This window comes from Chiloscyllium plagiosum, chromosome 2 (genome assembly GCF_004010195.1).
Source record: "Chiloscyllium plagiosum isolate BGI_BamShark_2017 chromosome 2, ASM401019v2, whole genome shotgun sequence".
Classification (NCBI taxonomy): domain Eukaryota; kingdom Metazoa; phylum Chordata; class Chondrichthyes; order Orectolobiformes; family Hemiscylliidae; genus Chiloscyllium; species Chiloscyllium plagiosum.
In genome coordinates, this window is record NC_057711.1 from 66,487,672 (window position 1) to 66,502,422 (window position 14,751).

The following is a 14,751-nucleotide window of genomic DNA, read 5'->3' on the forward strand; positions in this document are numbered from 1 at the left end:
CTAATTTCTCCCCACCCCCACCCTCCTCTAGCTTATCTCTCCACACTTCAGGCTCTCTGCCTGTATTCCTGATGAAGGGCTTTTGCCCGAAACGTCGATTTTACTGCTCCACGGATGCTGCCTGAACTGCTGTGCTTTTTCAGCACCACTCTAATCTAGACTCTGGTTTCCAGCATCTGCAGTCATTGTTTTTACCTAAACAATTTGGATAGGCTAGCTTGGATTTATTAGAGGAAGTCCACAAGCAGCTACCAGGTGGGATAAGTATTGTCAAAGGAAACATTATATCCGGTAAATGCCTTAGAAGAATTCCATTTCTGTCATTAGGATTCGGGAAGGGGAAATGGGTCAGAGTCCTTTGCTGAAGTGAGGGTGTAACAGAGCACTTTATCCTGGCCAAATATTTTACTGTGACTTTGAAAAAACAAATGGTTAGTGAAGGACAACAGTTCCCCCTTTTCTCTTTTGTGGCGTGCCGATTTAGACCTCTTTGAGTAGAGGTAAGGCTTACCAGGAACCTGGTTCGGCAGTCGGAACACTGTCAAGGGAGAGGTGTTTCTCATGAGCAGCATGAACCTGGGAGTGAAGACCTCGCAAAGTTTTGGTCAAAGAAAGAACATAAGAGAACATATCATGTGGTGGATAGGGAAGGAGGCATCATTCCATGGTGTGCGGAAAGCTCGATTGTAGACGATTTCGGCTGGGGACAAGCGAGTTTTACCCATAGGAGTACATCGAAGGCAGAACAATACCAGAGGCAATAACCTAACCCAGGAAAGACCTGTCTCAGAAGTCAATCTGGCAAGTTTAGTTTTCAGAGTCTGGTTACAATGCTCGATGAGCCCTGCAGCCTGTGGGTGATAAGCACAATGAAGTTGACAGCGGATACCAAAATGACAACATAATTCCTCATTATTATTACCAGCAAATTGGGGCTATTGTCAGAAGACAGTCAAAAAGAAATAATCTCCTTGAGTAAAATATTTACAACAGTTTTGGAAGTGGGGTAGGCTTCAATCCATCTAGAAAAAACATCAACAATGACCAAAATGTACTAATAGTACTAACACCTTTGGAACTCAATAAAATCAAGCTGAAGGGTTTGGAAGGCCCTTCAGGGAGGGGTGTCTGCCCCACCAGGGTGTGCCTTGCCCGGGTTGTGTTCTTGACAGGTGAGGCATCGAGCACTGACACTTTGGGCCATCTGCTGGAGGTGAGGGTGCCACCAGGCGGTCAAGAGGAGGTCAGATGTCGAGCGAGCACCACAATGAGTAGCATTGTAGAGACGGTCAATGACCCATTAGGCAAGAGCATCAGACATTCACATTTGACCAGCCAAAGTGGTCCAGAGTTTAGTAACAGGATTACAATAACAGCCGGCCTTGGACCACAGCAACTTTTCAGAGTCAGAGGTGTCCCCTGTAAGATAACAACATCTTTAGTGGTTGGCATTAGTTTGTCAGAGGTCGACTCAGCCTTGTCAGAGCTTTCAGTCTGGCTCATCATTTTAGGCACAATCATAAGATGGCCATGAGAGGCATCTTTCGCAGAGTCATCAGCAGCATGGTTACCAATGTCGACAGGAGATTGGCCAGTGGTACGGGCAACACATTTGATAACAGAAACCTGTTTTGGGAGCAGGAGCGCGGTTAAAAGGTCTGGGACAAGCTGGCAGTGAGAAATGGGAGTACCTGAAAACATCAAAAACCCTCTATTTTTCCAGAGCTGACCAATATCATGCACAACCCCAAAAGCATAGTGGGAGTCAGTGTAAATGTTAATTCGAAGGCCAGTCCCGAGGATGCAGGCGCGAATCAGGGCAAAAAGTTCAGCTTGTTGGGCAGAAAAGGGAATCTCAAAAGAAGCTGATCCCAAGACGGAGCCATGATCATCAACTATTGTGTAGCCTGAAAGGCGAGTATCTGTATGGTCAGTAGAAGAACTACCATCAGTTAACATATTGATGTCAGGGTCAGGGATAGGGGCATTGGAAAGATCTGGATGAATTTGGATGTCCTCAAAGGTGAGGAGAAAACAGTCATGATCTGGAGTGGATAATGGTGACGGGGGATGTGCAAGGAAATCGGCAGGATTAATGGTGGTACAGTACGTAAAGGTCAGTAGGGGGTTGTTGAGGACATCAACCTCATAATGGTTTTGGCGAGCAGCAGTCAAATGTTGAGTTTGCAATTGTTTGCGATCACTGCATGAGATAATGTCCTGCTGAAGTATGAGGTTCTCTGCAGACTGTAAACTAAGATAAATAGCGGTAAGAATTTGAATAAAACGGGGATGTCCTCAGGCAACAGAGTCAAGTTTAGTAGAGAAATAGGCTACCAGGCAGTGTCGATCTCTATGTAGTTGAGTGAGAACTGAGGAAGCACAGTCATCCAGAATAGTGCAGTAAAGTTGGAAAGGTCTGTCATAGAGGGGTCTTCCCAAAGCTGGAGCTTGAATCAAGGCATGTTTGAGTTCATCAAAGGCTTGCTTTGCCTCTGAGGAGAGCTCGAAGATACCTTCGTAGGAAGTAAAAGGGGTCAACATCTTGATGAGGACAGCAACATTAGGGATCCATTGTCGGCAGAAATTGACCATGCCCAGCCACTGACAAACCTGTTTTGCAGTTGTCGGGACCAGGAAGTTGACAATAGGAATAGTACGGCTCTGTTCAAGGTGCGTGAGTCAGCCGACAGGATGAAACCTAGGAACTTTTCCTAGGTTTGTGCAATTGAGAGACAACCTAGTCCAGGAGTTTCAGATAGTTGAGGAGGACAACATCGGAGTGATTAGATTCTTCATCTAGACTGGCAATGAGATGGTTGTCTGCGTATTGGATCAGTGCAGACCCACCTGTGAGGATCAGAGACTACAATTATTTCTGTAAGGCCTGAGAGAAAAGTGTCAGTGAATGTATGAAGCCCTGAAGTACTCAAGTCCACATCAACTGCTGGCCATTAAAAGTAAAGGCAAATGGGTACTGACTATCATCATGCAGGGGTAGAGAGAAAAAAGCCTGTTACAGGTCAACAACTGCGAAAACTTTAGCATGTGATTGTTCCGCGACTAGAATATGAGCTGGATTTGGGACCAGGGCATGAAGAGGCTGTAAAATAGCATAGAAAGCTCTTAAGTCTAGAACCAATCTATACTGCCAGATTTTGGGACAGCCATAATTTTGGTGGTACAGGGTGATTGGCAAGGGACCAGGATGCCTTAATGGAGAAAATCATCAATTAGAGTAGGGAGGCTCGGTATTGTCTTTTGTTTCAGTGGGTATTGGCAGATGGATGGCAGAGTAACATTTGGTTTTAAAGCGATCTGAATGGGTTCACGTTCCGTAAGTCCAACATGGGAGAATGTTTAAGCCCATACATCAGGGTTGAACAAATCAAGGACCTCCCAATTTTCATGGTGCAGGAGTGAGGCCTGGTGAGAGGTAGGATTTGGATAATAGAGGACAGTCATCCCTCCTTGGCGTGTTTGCAGATGATAACATTGTGGATCAGCCGTGGTGATTGCACAGTGGACCAAAGGGCCCAAGTCTTTAGCATGGTAAGGCGGATTATGTGATGTGAGGGCCTGAGGTATTTGCCTGTTTCCATAGGTGATCGGGTGTTGGAACATAATCTGCTTCACCCTCCGGCTCAGCGACCCTGACATATGTTGCCTTCTTTTTCTTAACCAAACCATCAATTTCTCTAGTCATCCATCATTCCCCACACCTACCAGCCTTTCTTTTCATCCTAACAGGAATATACTGTCTCTGGACTCTCGTTATCTCATTTCTGAAGGCTTCCCATTTTTCCAGTCGTCCCTTTACCTGTAAACATCTGCCCACAATCAGCTTTTGACAGTTCTTGCCTAATACCATCAAAATTTGTCTTCCTCCAATTTAGAATTTCAACTGTTAGATCTGGTGTATCCTTTTCCATCACTATTTTGAAACTAATACAATTATGGTCGCTGACCCCAAAGTGCTTCCCCCACTGACACATCAGTTTTGCACCTTCTCGGGTCGGTACATCCACATGCTGACTCAACTTGATCAACAATTATTGCTAACCTTATCGTTTTTCTCCAGAATGACAGTTCACTTGCAGTCATTAATCAATAACATTATTGTCAATGCTTGAATTATACTGACTTTTTATTGTAACTCAGTTCATAGGTGACAAATCTTTGCCACTTACCGAAATCTTCTAGTCAGTTATACAGTGCAGCATCTAACTTGTTCAACTAACCACTGTGGGCCTTATCACAAAATCATATCTTTAATACTTTATCATCCTGTTCCATTTCTGTCAACTTTCATCATTGTTCACTGTCGGTCAAGTCCTCGTCCATGTTCCTCATTGCCAGATCCTCCCCAACCTCTGCAAGTCTTCACCCTTGGTGACCTCAATCTTTAGCTCAGCTCTGATTCCCTTTTCTTCAGATATATCAATTTGTTTTAAATTTCTCCTTCCACGACACAGCTCGGTCCACATTCATTTGCAGCAAAATAAAGAACCACATTATGTGGTTGTTAAGTGCTTTGAGACGTCTTGAGATTGTGAGAAGTTCCATATAAATGCTGTGTGCATTAAAGTGACAGACTCAGACCAGGCTGGCATGGAAAGCCCATGAATCCAGAGCTTCAAGGAACTCGTCCTGTGACTCGTCTTCATGGCAACAGGAGCCCCGCCCTCCTCGCGGCACCAAGCTCTCGCGAGAGTTGGATGTGTCAGCAAGATGGCGGCGGGACGTTGCGAGCGGTGTTGACGAGGAGCGGTCAGGAGGACGGCGGCCATCAGATACGTCAACCGGGACCGAGTGAACGCAGGGCCAACCCAAGCCGGTCTAGTCCGGTCCGACTCGGTCCAGCGTGCAGGTGTCCTTTGGACGGCTGTCTCCTTTGCTAGTCTGAGATGAGCCGAGGAGTCGGGAACCGGCCGGGAGGCTGATTCGCCGCTTTATTCGCCGGGCGGGAGGGTACGAGACGTGAAGAGGAGGATGAATCTTCACCAGGTCTTAACCGGTGCCGTCAACCCCGGCGACAGTTGTTTCTCGGTGGGCAACGTCGGCGATGAACCGTTCACGGTGAGTGTGTCAGTCCGCGGAGGACTGTAGAACAGCCGATTAGTGTTTGGGGTGGGTGTTGTTTAGCAGCCGTCAAAACAAGTCGCTTATTTGAGTAACCACATCCATTTGGATGGAAGGGATCCTCAGAACCGTGTGTAGCCGAAGTCGGCTTGTGCACCTGTGCACAGCCCCAGGAGATCGTGCACAAGTGTGCACGTCCTGGCCACGGACAACTTGTGGAACCTGGATAAACATCGGGCTGAGTCGGGATTCTGATAATTATTTTCATCACAATTTTTGTAAAGAGCCTTTTTTGGACAATACGTATTCTGTACAGGTACTCACCTGTTGAAGCTGGTAGACTTACTCCATATGTATTCAACTCAGTCTTGTTTTGCTAGTGTGATACTTGAGTGGGAATGGCTTGGTACACATGAACTGTAATTTAATTAATGTAACCAAGTAACGTCCCACAGTAGCAATAAATTAATCTTTTAAACTTGACGCTATGTTACTGAAGAGTAGACACCAGAAAGTGCTTACGTACCAAATGCGCCAAACCTTAGTTGAGCATCAGGGAAACTGCAATCGGCGACAGTGCAAGCTCACTAGAACAAAAGTCTGCCAATATTCTTCATTCCAAAATACACTCAACAGAAGTAGCGTGTAGCTGCGAGGTCAGTAAAGAAAGCCTTAGGTTTGTTTACACTTTTCAGCATATTTGCTTGACAGCCAGTGAACTATTGAAGTATAGCATTTAAAAAGATGCTTCATGTTTAAAATTTCTTGGACTTAAAGTTTAAAGATTAAAGTTTTAACTGATCGTGGAACCTGTTTATTTCAAGTTTTTAAGTAACTCGAAATTTGCTCTTGTCCTTGGAAGTGCCGTGTATTTTTAATAGACTTCCGAGAAATCACATGGTTCATGACTGCTTGATTTGCTATAAACGCTGCTGGGGCAATTTGAATACTATACGTTGTGATATCTAGTCTCAGTTGGGCGAAAAAGCTTGGTGGAGGGATTGTCCAGTTGATTTCTCCAATTTTTGAAGAACTCAAGTTCAGGATGTTTTTTTTCTTGATTAGAGGATCCTGCCAAATTGTATTTACTGAGCAAACTGAGTTAGAAATATTCCAGTGACAACCCAGTATGATTAGTGACCACATGCCAGTAGCAGACTTTGGAGCATTGTAGGATTTATATTTCCATGTTCAAGAATAACAATTGTCCAAAATGTTATTTTTCCAGAAAGTCATTCTGTGTCAAGGTTTTTTCCTTTTTTCTGAACACTTCATTTTTTTTTCTGGTGATAGTTTTGAGGGATAAGCATTTGACCCTCAGTGTTACTGACAATGCATGTCATCATGTATTGGCTTAATTGAATAAGCTTTGTTTTTATAAATGGTTTATTAAGAAGCCAGATTGGTTTATTAATTTAAAACTGATGGTGTTAATTGGCCATTTTGAGAAAATTATTTTACTTTTATGTTGTGACTTGTGGAGTAGTGGGGCCAAGGTGCCAGTGCACTTGTTCAGCCTTATCTGTGGGTTGTGGTCACTGTTGTATTTTTTTAAAACTGTCAACCAAACAGCAGTGTGAAATTGATCTGGTAATCTGTTTTTGCGATCTTGCTTGAAGGATAAATATTGTTCAGATCATTGGGGATAATTATCCTTCTCTCACTAGAAATGCCATGAGAGCTTCTATGGTTTTAAAGTTTTATTTAAATGGTTGCATATCTACAGTGCAACTTTTCCTCACTAAGGCATTGGATTGCCATTTATGTTTTGGCTCAAATCCTAGATCATTTTCAGCTACATAGTGGCCATTTGGTATGCTGAATAAGTGACAAGGATCATGAAATTTTCTTTTTTGTTTTAGGAAGGAGAAATTTGGGTGGATTTTGGAAATGCAATAATTTTACAAGTGGTTGTATATTTACTGCATGGGACATTTAGGTTTGGTTGTTTCAAACCTGTTTTACTTTGAAGCCCTTTCAATCCTAGGGGTAGATATTTTGGTTGGCATGCTGGCTTATCATTTGACAGTCAGAAGGATGCCGTTAATTCAACGTTTGCACAACTGCGGTTGGGCAGAATCGTAACTTGGCATTTTGTGTACTAATTGAAGGAAAATTTCCTTAATTAGTACAGGTGGCTACTATAATTCTCTTTTTAAACAGAAACCTGTTTCTGAAAATTTCTCATTTTCACTTCTATCATAGCAATTAATTCAGATTTTGAGGAGATTCTTTGTTTGCAATGAAGTTTTTTTTTAGTGAAGGCTTATCTAGCCTCAACCCCATTGGAAGAAAAGTAATGTAATATAAGGTGGATAAACGTGAGGTTATCCACTTTGGTTGCAGAAACAGGAAGGCAGTTTATTATTTGAATGGTGGCAGTTTAGGAAAAGGTGATGTGCAATGTGACCTGGGTGCCCTAGTGGGACAGTTGCTGAAGATTGGCATGCAGGTGCAGCAGGCATTGAGCAAAGCTACTGGCATGCTGGCCTTCATAGGGAGAGGATTTGAGTATCAGTAAGAATGTCTACTGGACCTTAGTGTGTCCACACCTTGAGTATTGTGTGCAGTTTTGATCTCCTAGTCTGAAGAAGGACATTCTTGCAAATGAAGGAGTCCACCAAAGGTTCACTGGACTGATTTTTGGGACAGCAGGACTGACATGAGGAAAAACTGAATTGACTGGGCTTGCAGTCGCAGGAATTTGGAAGAATGAGGGGGGAATCTCCTCGAAACATACAGCATCCTAATGGACCTGACAGGCTAGATGTGGGAAGACTGTCGCATATGTTGGACAAGTCCGGAGCTAGGGGTCATAATCTAAGAATGAAGTAAGCCATTCAGGACTGAGATGAGGAAGAATTTCTTCACTTAGCTCAGAACCTGTGAAACTTTCTCCCACAGGAAGCTGTTGGGGCCAGTTCATGTGATTATATTCAAGAGGGAGCTGGATGTGGCTCTTACAGCTAAAGGGATCTAAGGTATGGGGAGAGGGTGGGAATGGGATACTGAAATTGCATGATCAGCTATGATTGTACTGAATGGTGGTACCAGTTTGAAGGGCTGAATGGTCTACTCCTTCATGTATTTTCTATTTCTGTAAATACTTGAAAACTTAAAATTAGGGGGTATCTGTAGAGGCAACATTATTTTGCACATTCATAAAGTTCCATCAGAACTTAAACGATGCATATCAGATTTTAAGAAACAAGTGTGGCTGCAAGGATAGGTTGAGAAAGAAAGAAAGAACAAAGATTGTTTTTATGCTAGTGTGGAGAGCAGGAGAAATTAAACAACAAATGGAGTTATAGGATCTGAAATGACTAATGTTGCGATTTCCAGATGGCTGTAAACTATCTAAGTGAAATAGAAGATGCTGCTCATTGAGGTTATCATAAGCTTAATTTCAATGATTTAGAGACCAGAGTCAGAGTGCATGCAGAAATGACATGAGAAATGACTGAGCTTGAGGTCCATCTGAATAATGGGAAGAGTGAAGTGCAGAAGAAAGGATGTACTAATCTCCTGTGGCTAAAAGGGTGAAGGGATATGTAAGGAGAGCAGGATTAGCATATCGATGTCAATGATCAGCTATGATTATACTAAATAATGAAGCAGAGTCAGGGTTGAATGGCTTACTCTTCATATTTTCCATGTTTCTGGCAAATGGGATGAACATGATTAGAAGTGCCATCAACCACAGTTGGGGAATCCTTGGTAAAGGAAAATGAAGCCATATTGAAAGTATTGACATGGCACTATCAGAACGTGAATCTGAGAAATTTGAACAAAGTACAGCTTGGTAGGCAGGACTCTTGTGGTACAGCAGCAGCATTCTTATCCCTGGATCAGGAGGCCTGGGTGCAAGTCCCACCTGCTCCAGAGGTGTGTCATAACATCTCTGAACAGATTAGAAACATAAGTTAACCAAAAATAGCGTGGAAGCATTTGGCCCTTGAGTGTGTTCTGCCATTCACTAAGTTCATGGTTGATTTGCTTGCAACCTCACCGACATTTCTGCATTCCCCAATTAATGTTGCCCTGGTGACACAGCTATTTTTGTTTAACCTATGTTTCTAATCTGTTCAGATATGTTATGACGCACCTCTGGAGCAGGTAGGGCTTGCACCCAGGCCTCCTGATCCAGGGGTAGGAATGCTGCTGCTGTGCCACAAGAGCCCTGGATATCAAGCTGTACAGCTTGGTCAAGGTAACCAACAATGTTCCAAATAAGACCTGTCTGATGCCTCCTAAGTGATTAGCAGCTTGGTCTTTGATAAGAGACAAAGTTAGAAATCATGCAACACCAGGTTATCATCCAACAGGTTTATTTAGAAGCACTAGCTTTTGGAGCACTGCTCCTTCATCAGGTGGTTATGGAGTATAAGATCATAAGACAGAATTTATAGGAAAAGATTACAGTGTCATACAGTGATATATTGAACAAACCTGGATTGTTAAGTCTTTCATCTTTTAGGATGCAGGTTTCTGTTCTTTAATATGTAAATCCCAGAAAGTCTTTTAAGTGACCTTCTCGAGATAACTGCAGGTTTTATAACAAAAGGTGGCATCTCAGCTCAGTGCATTAAAGGTATGAGGTCAGAGGCTGTCTGTATCCCAGTCTTGAGTCAGACCGGTTCTATTTCCAAAGTGGAATTTACAAAATATTACATGTATTGACTGCCTGCAGATTTTGCATTCTCTTTTGCTCAAAATGCATCTGCAAAATATTCGGCAAATACAAATTCAGGCTTGTGTGTGTGCGCGTGCATGTGAGTGTGTTTGCATGTAAAAGCTTGGTAAAGTGTGGGTGTGATGGAGTATAAGCCTGTGAGAGAGTTTTTGCGTGGGTGAGGATGAGTGTGTGGTGGGGTCACCTGTAGTGCGACTTGAACCCAAAATTCCCATGAGGATGACCTTTAGCGGGATCTTGGGTTCATGTCGCACTACAGGTGTCCCCACTACACGACACACTCTCCACACACCCCCCCCCCCCCCCCCCCCAGACTTATACTCCATCACACCCACACATACTTTATCAAGCTTTTACACATGCAAACACACACTCTCGCATGTGCACTCTCTCATGCTTGTGCACACACACATTCAGGTCTATGGGGTGAATTTGTATTTGCGGAATTTATATTTTGCAGATACATTCTATTTTGCTCAAAAAATGCACTATCTGCAGGCAGTCAATAAATGCAATATTTTGCAAGTTCCGCTTTGGAAATAGAACCAGTCTGACTCAAGATTGGGATACAGACAGACTCTGACCTCTCTCCTTTTTTAAGTCACCTTCGAGATAACTGAAGGTTTCATTAAAATAAATTCTGGGATTTACATATTAAAGAACCAAGACCTGTATTCTAAAAGATGAAAGACTGAATAATCCAGGTTTGTTCAATATATCACTGTATGACACTGTAATCTTTTGCTAGAAATTCTGTCTTATGATCTTATACTCCATAATCACCTGATGGAGTAGTGCTACGAAAGCTAGTGCTTCCAAATAAACCTGTTGGACTATAATGTGGTGTTGTGATTTCTAACTTTGTCCACCGCAGTCCAATACCGGCTTCTCCACATCATGGCTACCTTTGATAAGTGACCCTCTGAATCTACAGCCTTTTACTTCGAGTCCTGCCCACCCCTTCTCATTATGAACTCTGTTGATCCTCACAAGAGTGATATAGAGGCCACTGACATGTAAGGTAGTCCTTTTGCAAATGATATAGTAGTAGAGACTATAGTGCACTGTGCCAGCCACCTGAAGGGCTCGGATGTTTCAAAAATATTTTTTTCACAGAATGTAGGCACTGTTAGTAATGGCAGTGTTAGTTGCTAATTGCTCTTGAAATGAAGTGGTTTCCTAGTCTATTCAGTGCTATTCCTGGAGTTGCATGTCGGCCAGACTAGGAAAAGTGTTATTGACTTACTTCTCAAAAGGACATTAATTAATCAACTTTTTGAGATAGTTGGTGGCAGTTTCTTAGGCACCATTACTGAAATAGGCCTTCAATTCCAGATTTATCCACTGAATTCGACCAGCTGCTGTAATGGTTTTCTAAACTTAATAGCAATGGAGTATTAGCCTAAACTTCTGAATTTCTAGTCCAGTTATATTACCACTACCACTATCTCGCCAGATCATCCAAAAAGTGCTGATAGGGATTGTGAGAGCAGTAGCGAGCTTCCACTACTGATCAGTTTCTTTAGCTTCTTGAGTTGTCTGTCATAACTTGCACTGTGGGTAAAGTGAGGATATTGGTTCTGATTCCACAGTGAAATGGAGATCACAATCACATCGTCTGGTGCAGTTGATCCATAATGACATTCCAGCTGCCACTCCTCATGAGTCCAAGTCCAGATCCATTTGTATAATAATGCTTCCGAGGGTTCTGCCATTTGTTGTATAATTTGCAACTGAATTTGATCTTCCAAAATGCAACACTTTCCATTTGTCCAGATTAACTCCATCTGCCACTTCTCAGCCTAAATCTGCAATCTACATCCTACTGTATCTTTTGATAGTTCTCCTCACTCCCTGCAACACTATCAATTTTTTGTCATCTACCAACTTAATATCAGGTCACTCACATTTTCCTCCCGATCACTTAGGTAGATTATGAACAACAAAAGCCCCAGCACCAATCACTGCAGAACACCACTAGTTACTTATCCATTCCAAAAAGCACCCTTCCACTGCTACTGGCATTCTGTATCTATCTAGCCATCACACCCCCGATTGCATGAGATTCTGCCTTTTTTTGTACGAGCTTGCCACGAGGTACTTTATCAAATGCCTTACTAAAGTCCATATGGATGACATCCACTGCCCTTCCCACAATCATTCTTGTCATCTCTTCAAAACAAATATCCAAGTTGGTTAAACATGACCTTACTCTCTCTCACCCACGCTGCCGATCAGTAACAAGTCCATTTGCCTCCAAACATGAATCAATCCAGGGTCTGAGTACCTTTTCCAACAGCTTCCCCATCACTGACTTCAGGCTGACCGGTGTGTAATTACCAGGATTATCTCTTGTTTCCCTTCTTAAAAAAAGGAACAACACCAGCCAGTCTACTGTCCTCTGGAACCTCACCTGAGGTCAAAGAGCATGTACAATTATCTATTAAGGCCCTAGCTATTTCCTCCATGCCTCTCTCAGTATTCTGGAATAGATCCCATCTGGCCCTAAGGATTTCTTTGTATGACAGAAAAATTGGAGTCACCATCATTTCTAATCATAGTTCTATAATGTTACTTTCATGTAAAAAGTGTCGAGGGTTCTACAAGTGACAACACAGGTGGATAAACTAGTCAAGACGACTTTCCTTCATTGGCTGGCGGAATGCCTACAAAAGTTGGCAAGTTGTGCTACAGCTGTATGACACTGTAGGCTGCATTTGGAATATTGCATGCAGTTCTGGTCACCACACTTCCAGAAGGCATTGAATGCTTTGGAGAGGAGCAGAGAAGGTTTACCAGGACATTGCCTGGTCTGGTGGGTTTTATGTCTGAGGAAAGGTTGGACAAACTTGAATTGCTTTCACTGGAAGGATGGAGGCTGAGGGCCAACCTTTTAGAGATCTACAAAATTGAGAAGCATAGATTGTTAGTCAGAGGCTTCTTCTTAGGGGGGAAAGGTCAAGTACAGTAGAGCATGAGAGGCTTGGCACTCATCCACAGATTCAATCAATGAGCACATTGATCTGGACCCAATATACCAGCCTCTGCAGCGGACAGCTGGAACTGACAACCGGAAGCGGCAGATTCAAACCACTACAAATGCCGGAGGAAAGATCACAGAAGCGCTTCACAGGAGACTCCCAAGCACTGAGGATGTCACCCAGACAGGGGACGAAACGTCTGCAACACAAATTCCCAGCTCGGCGAACAGAACTACAACAACGAGCACCCGAGCTACGAATCCTCTCACAAACTCTGAGAGGGAAAGTTTTTAGGGGAGAAGTGCAGGGCAAAGTTTTCAGAGGCTGGATGCCTGGAACACACTGCCAGAGGAGGTCCTGCAAGCAGGCACGCTAGCAATGTTTAAGGTGTATTATTGATAGACACATGAATGGGGGGCTAAAAACCAGATATAGGGGATAAGTAGCAGGTCTAAATAAGGAATAAAATTGACGCAGGTTTTGTGCTGTTCTTTGTATATGGCTGACCCAGGTATTCCATGACCTGCAATTAGCATGTACTGTATTGGAAGGACGCCCTCAGTTTGACTGTTATGGTTACGTTCCATGAGCATCGTGTCTTCAAATGAGACTTGGAACATGAAGCTTCTGCATCAGAGTCGAGGATGCCATGTGCTGTGAGATTAGGTTCAACTCGAGTTAGTATTAAAGTGACATTGTTCCAGTGATGATCAGTATGAGCTTGAGGATCAGCTCATCTTTAGGGTGTTCACAGCTTTCTGGACTTGATGTTGTGTTCAAATATTTTAAATCATAACTACCATCATTTTCAGTGGAATTGTTTAATCAGGATTCTTTTCACGTTTTAGAATCATAGAATGCCGACGGTACACAAAGAGGTAATTTGCCCCTTCGAGGCCCACTGAAGGTCGTCTCTCCCAGACCCAGCCTCCTATTATATCCCTGTAACCCCACATTTCCCATGGTTTATCCACCTCGCCTGGACATCTTGGACACTATGGACAATTTAGCATGGCCAGTTAAGCTAATCTACACATCGTTTGGATCATGGAAAGAAACCAGAACACAGGAAGAAGCCACACAGATATTGGGAGAATTCAAGGTGCCACACCTGCAGTCACCCAACATTCCAGGAACTATGTACCTGGACACATCTCTCTGCTCACTACACTACCAAGAATCTTACCATTAGCCCAGTACTCTGCATTCCTGTTACTCCTTGCAAAGTAAATCACCTCATACTTGTCCGCATTAAACTCCATTTGCCACCTCTCAGCCAAGCTCTGCAGCTTATCTATGTCTCTCTGTAACCTATAACATTCTTCGTCACTATCTACAATCCTTACTGACCTTCGTGTCATCCGCAAATTTACTAACCCATCCTTCTATGCCCTCATCCAGGTCAATTATAAAAATGGCAAACAACAGTGGACCCAAAACAGATCCTTGCAGTACACCACAAGTAACTGAACTCCAGGATGAATATTTCCCATCAACCACCACCCTCTGTTTTCTTTCAGCTGGTCAATTTCTGATCCAAACCGCTAAAACACCCTCAATCCCATGCTTCCGTATTTTGTGCAATAGCCTACTGAGGGGAACCTTATCAAATGCTTTACTGGAATCCATGTACACCACATCAACCGCTTTATCCTTATCCACTTATTTGGCCACCTTCTCAAAGAACTCAATAAGGTTTGTCAGGCATGATGTACCCTTCACAAAACTGTGTTGACTATCCCTAATCACCACCTCTCTAGAAGATTATAACTCCTATCTCTTATAATCTTTTCCAACATTACCGACAACCAAAGTAAGGCTGACAGGTCTATCATTACCAGGGTTGTCTCTACTTCCCTTGAACAAGTACAAATACACTGGAAGCTGCTTTTCATCAAAAGGTGTTCATACTTCATTATGGGTAGCACGGTGGCACAGTGGTTAGCACTGCAGCCTCACATTGCCAGAGACCCAGGTTCAATTCCTGCCTCAGGC

At 43.1% G+C, this 14,751-nt stretch overlaps 1 protein-coding gene across 4 annotated transcripts in view; it reads left to right on the plus strand.

Moving 5' to 3' along the window:
- The first annotated feature begins 4,190 nt into the window (after positions 1 to 4,190).
- LOC122560620 (dmX-like protein 1) overlaps positions 4,191 to 14,751 on the plus strand; it is a 236,632-nt gene continuing 226,071 nt past the window's right edge. For all 4 annotated transcript variants that reach the window (XM_043711479.1, XM_043711440.1, XM_043711459.1 and 1 more), the window contains exon 1: positions 4,191 to 5,079. In XM_043711479.1, the coding sequence (XP_043567414.1) occupies positions 4,993 to 5,079 (87 nt within the window). In that variant the 5' untranslated portion in view covers positions 4,191 to 4,992. The remainder of the gene's footprint in view (positions 5,080 to 14,751) is intronic.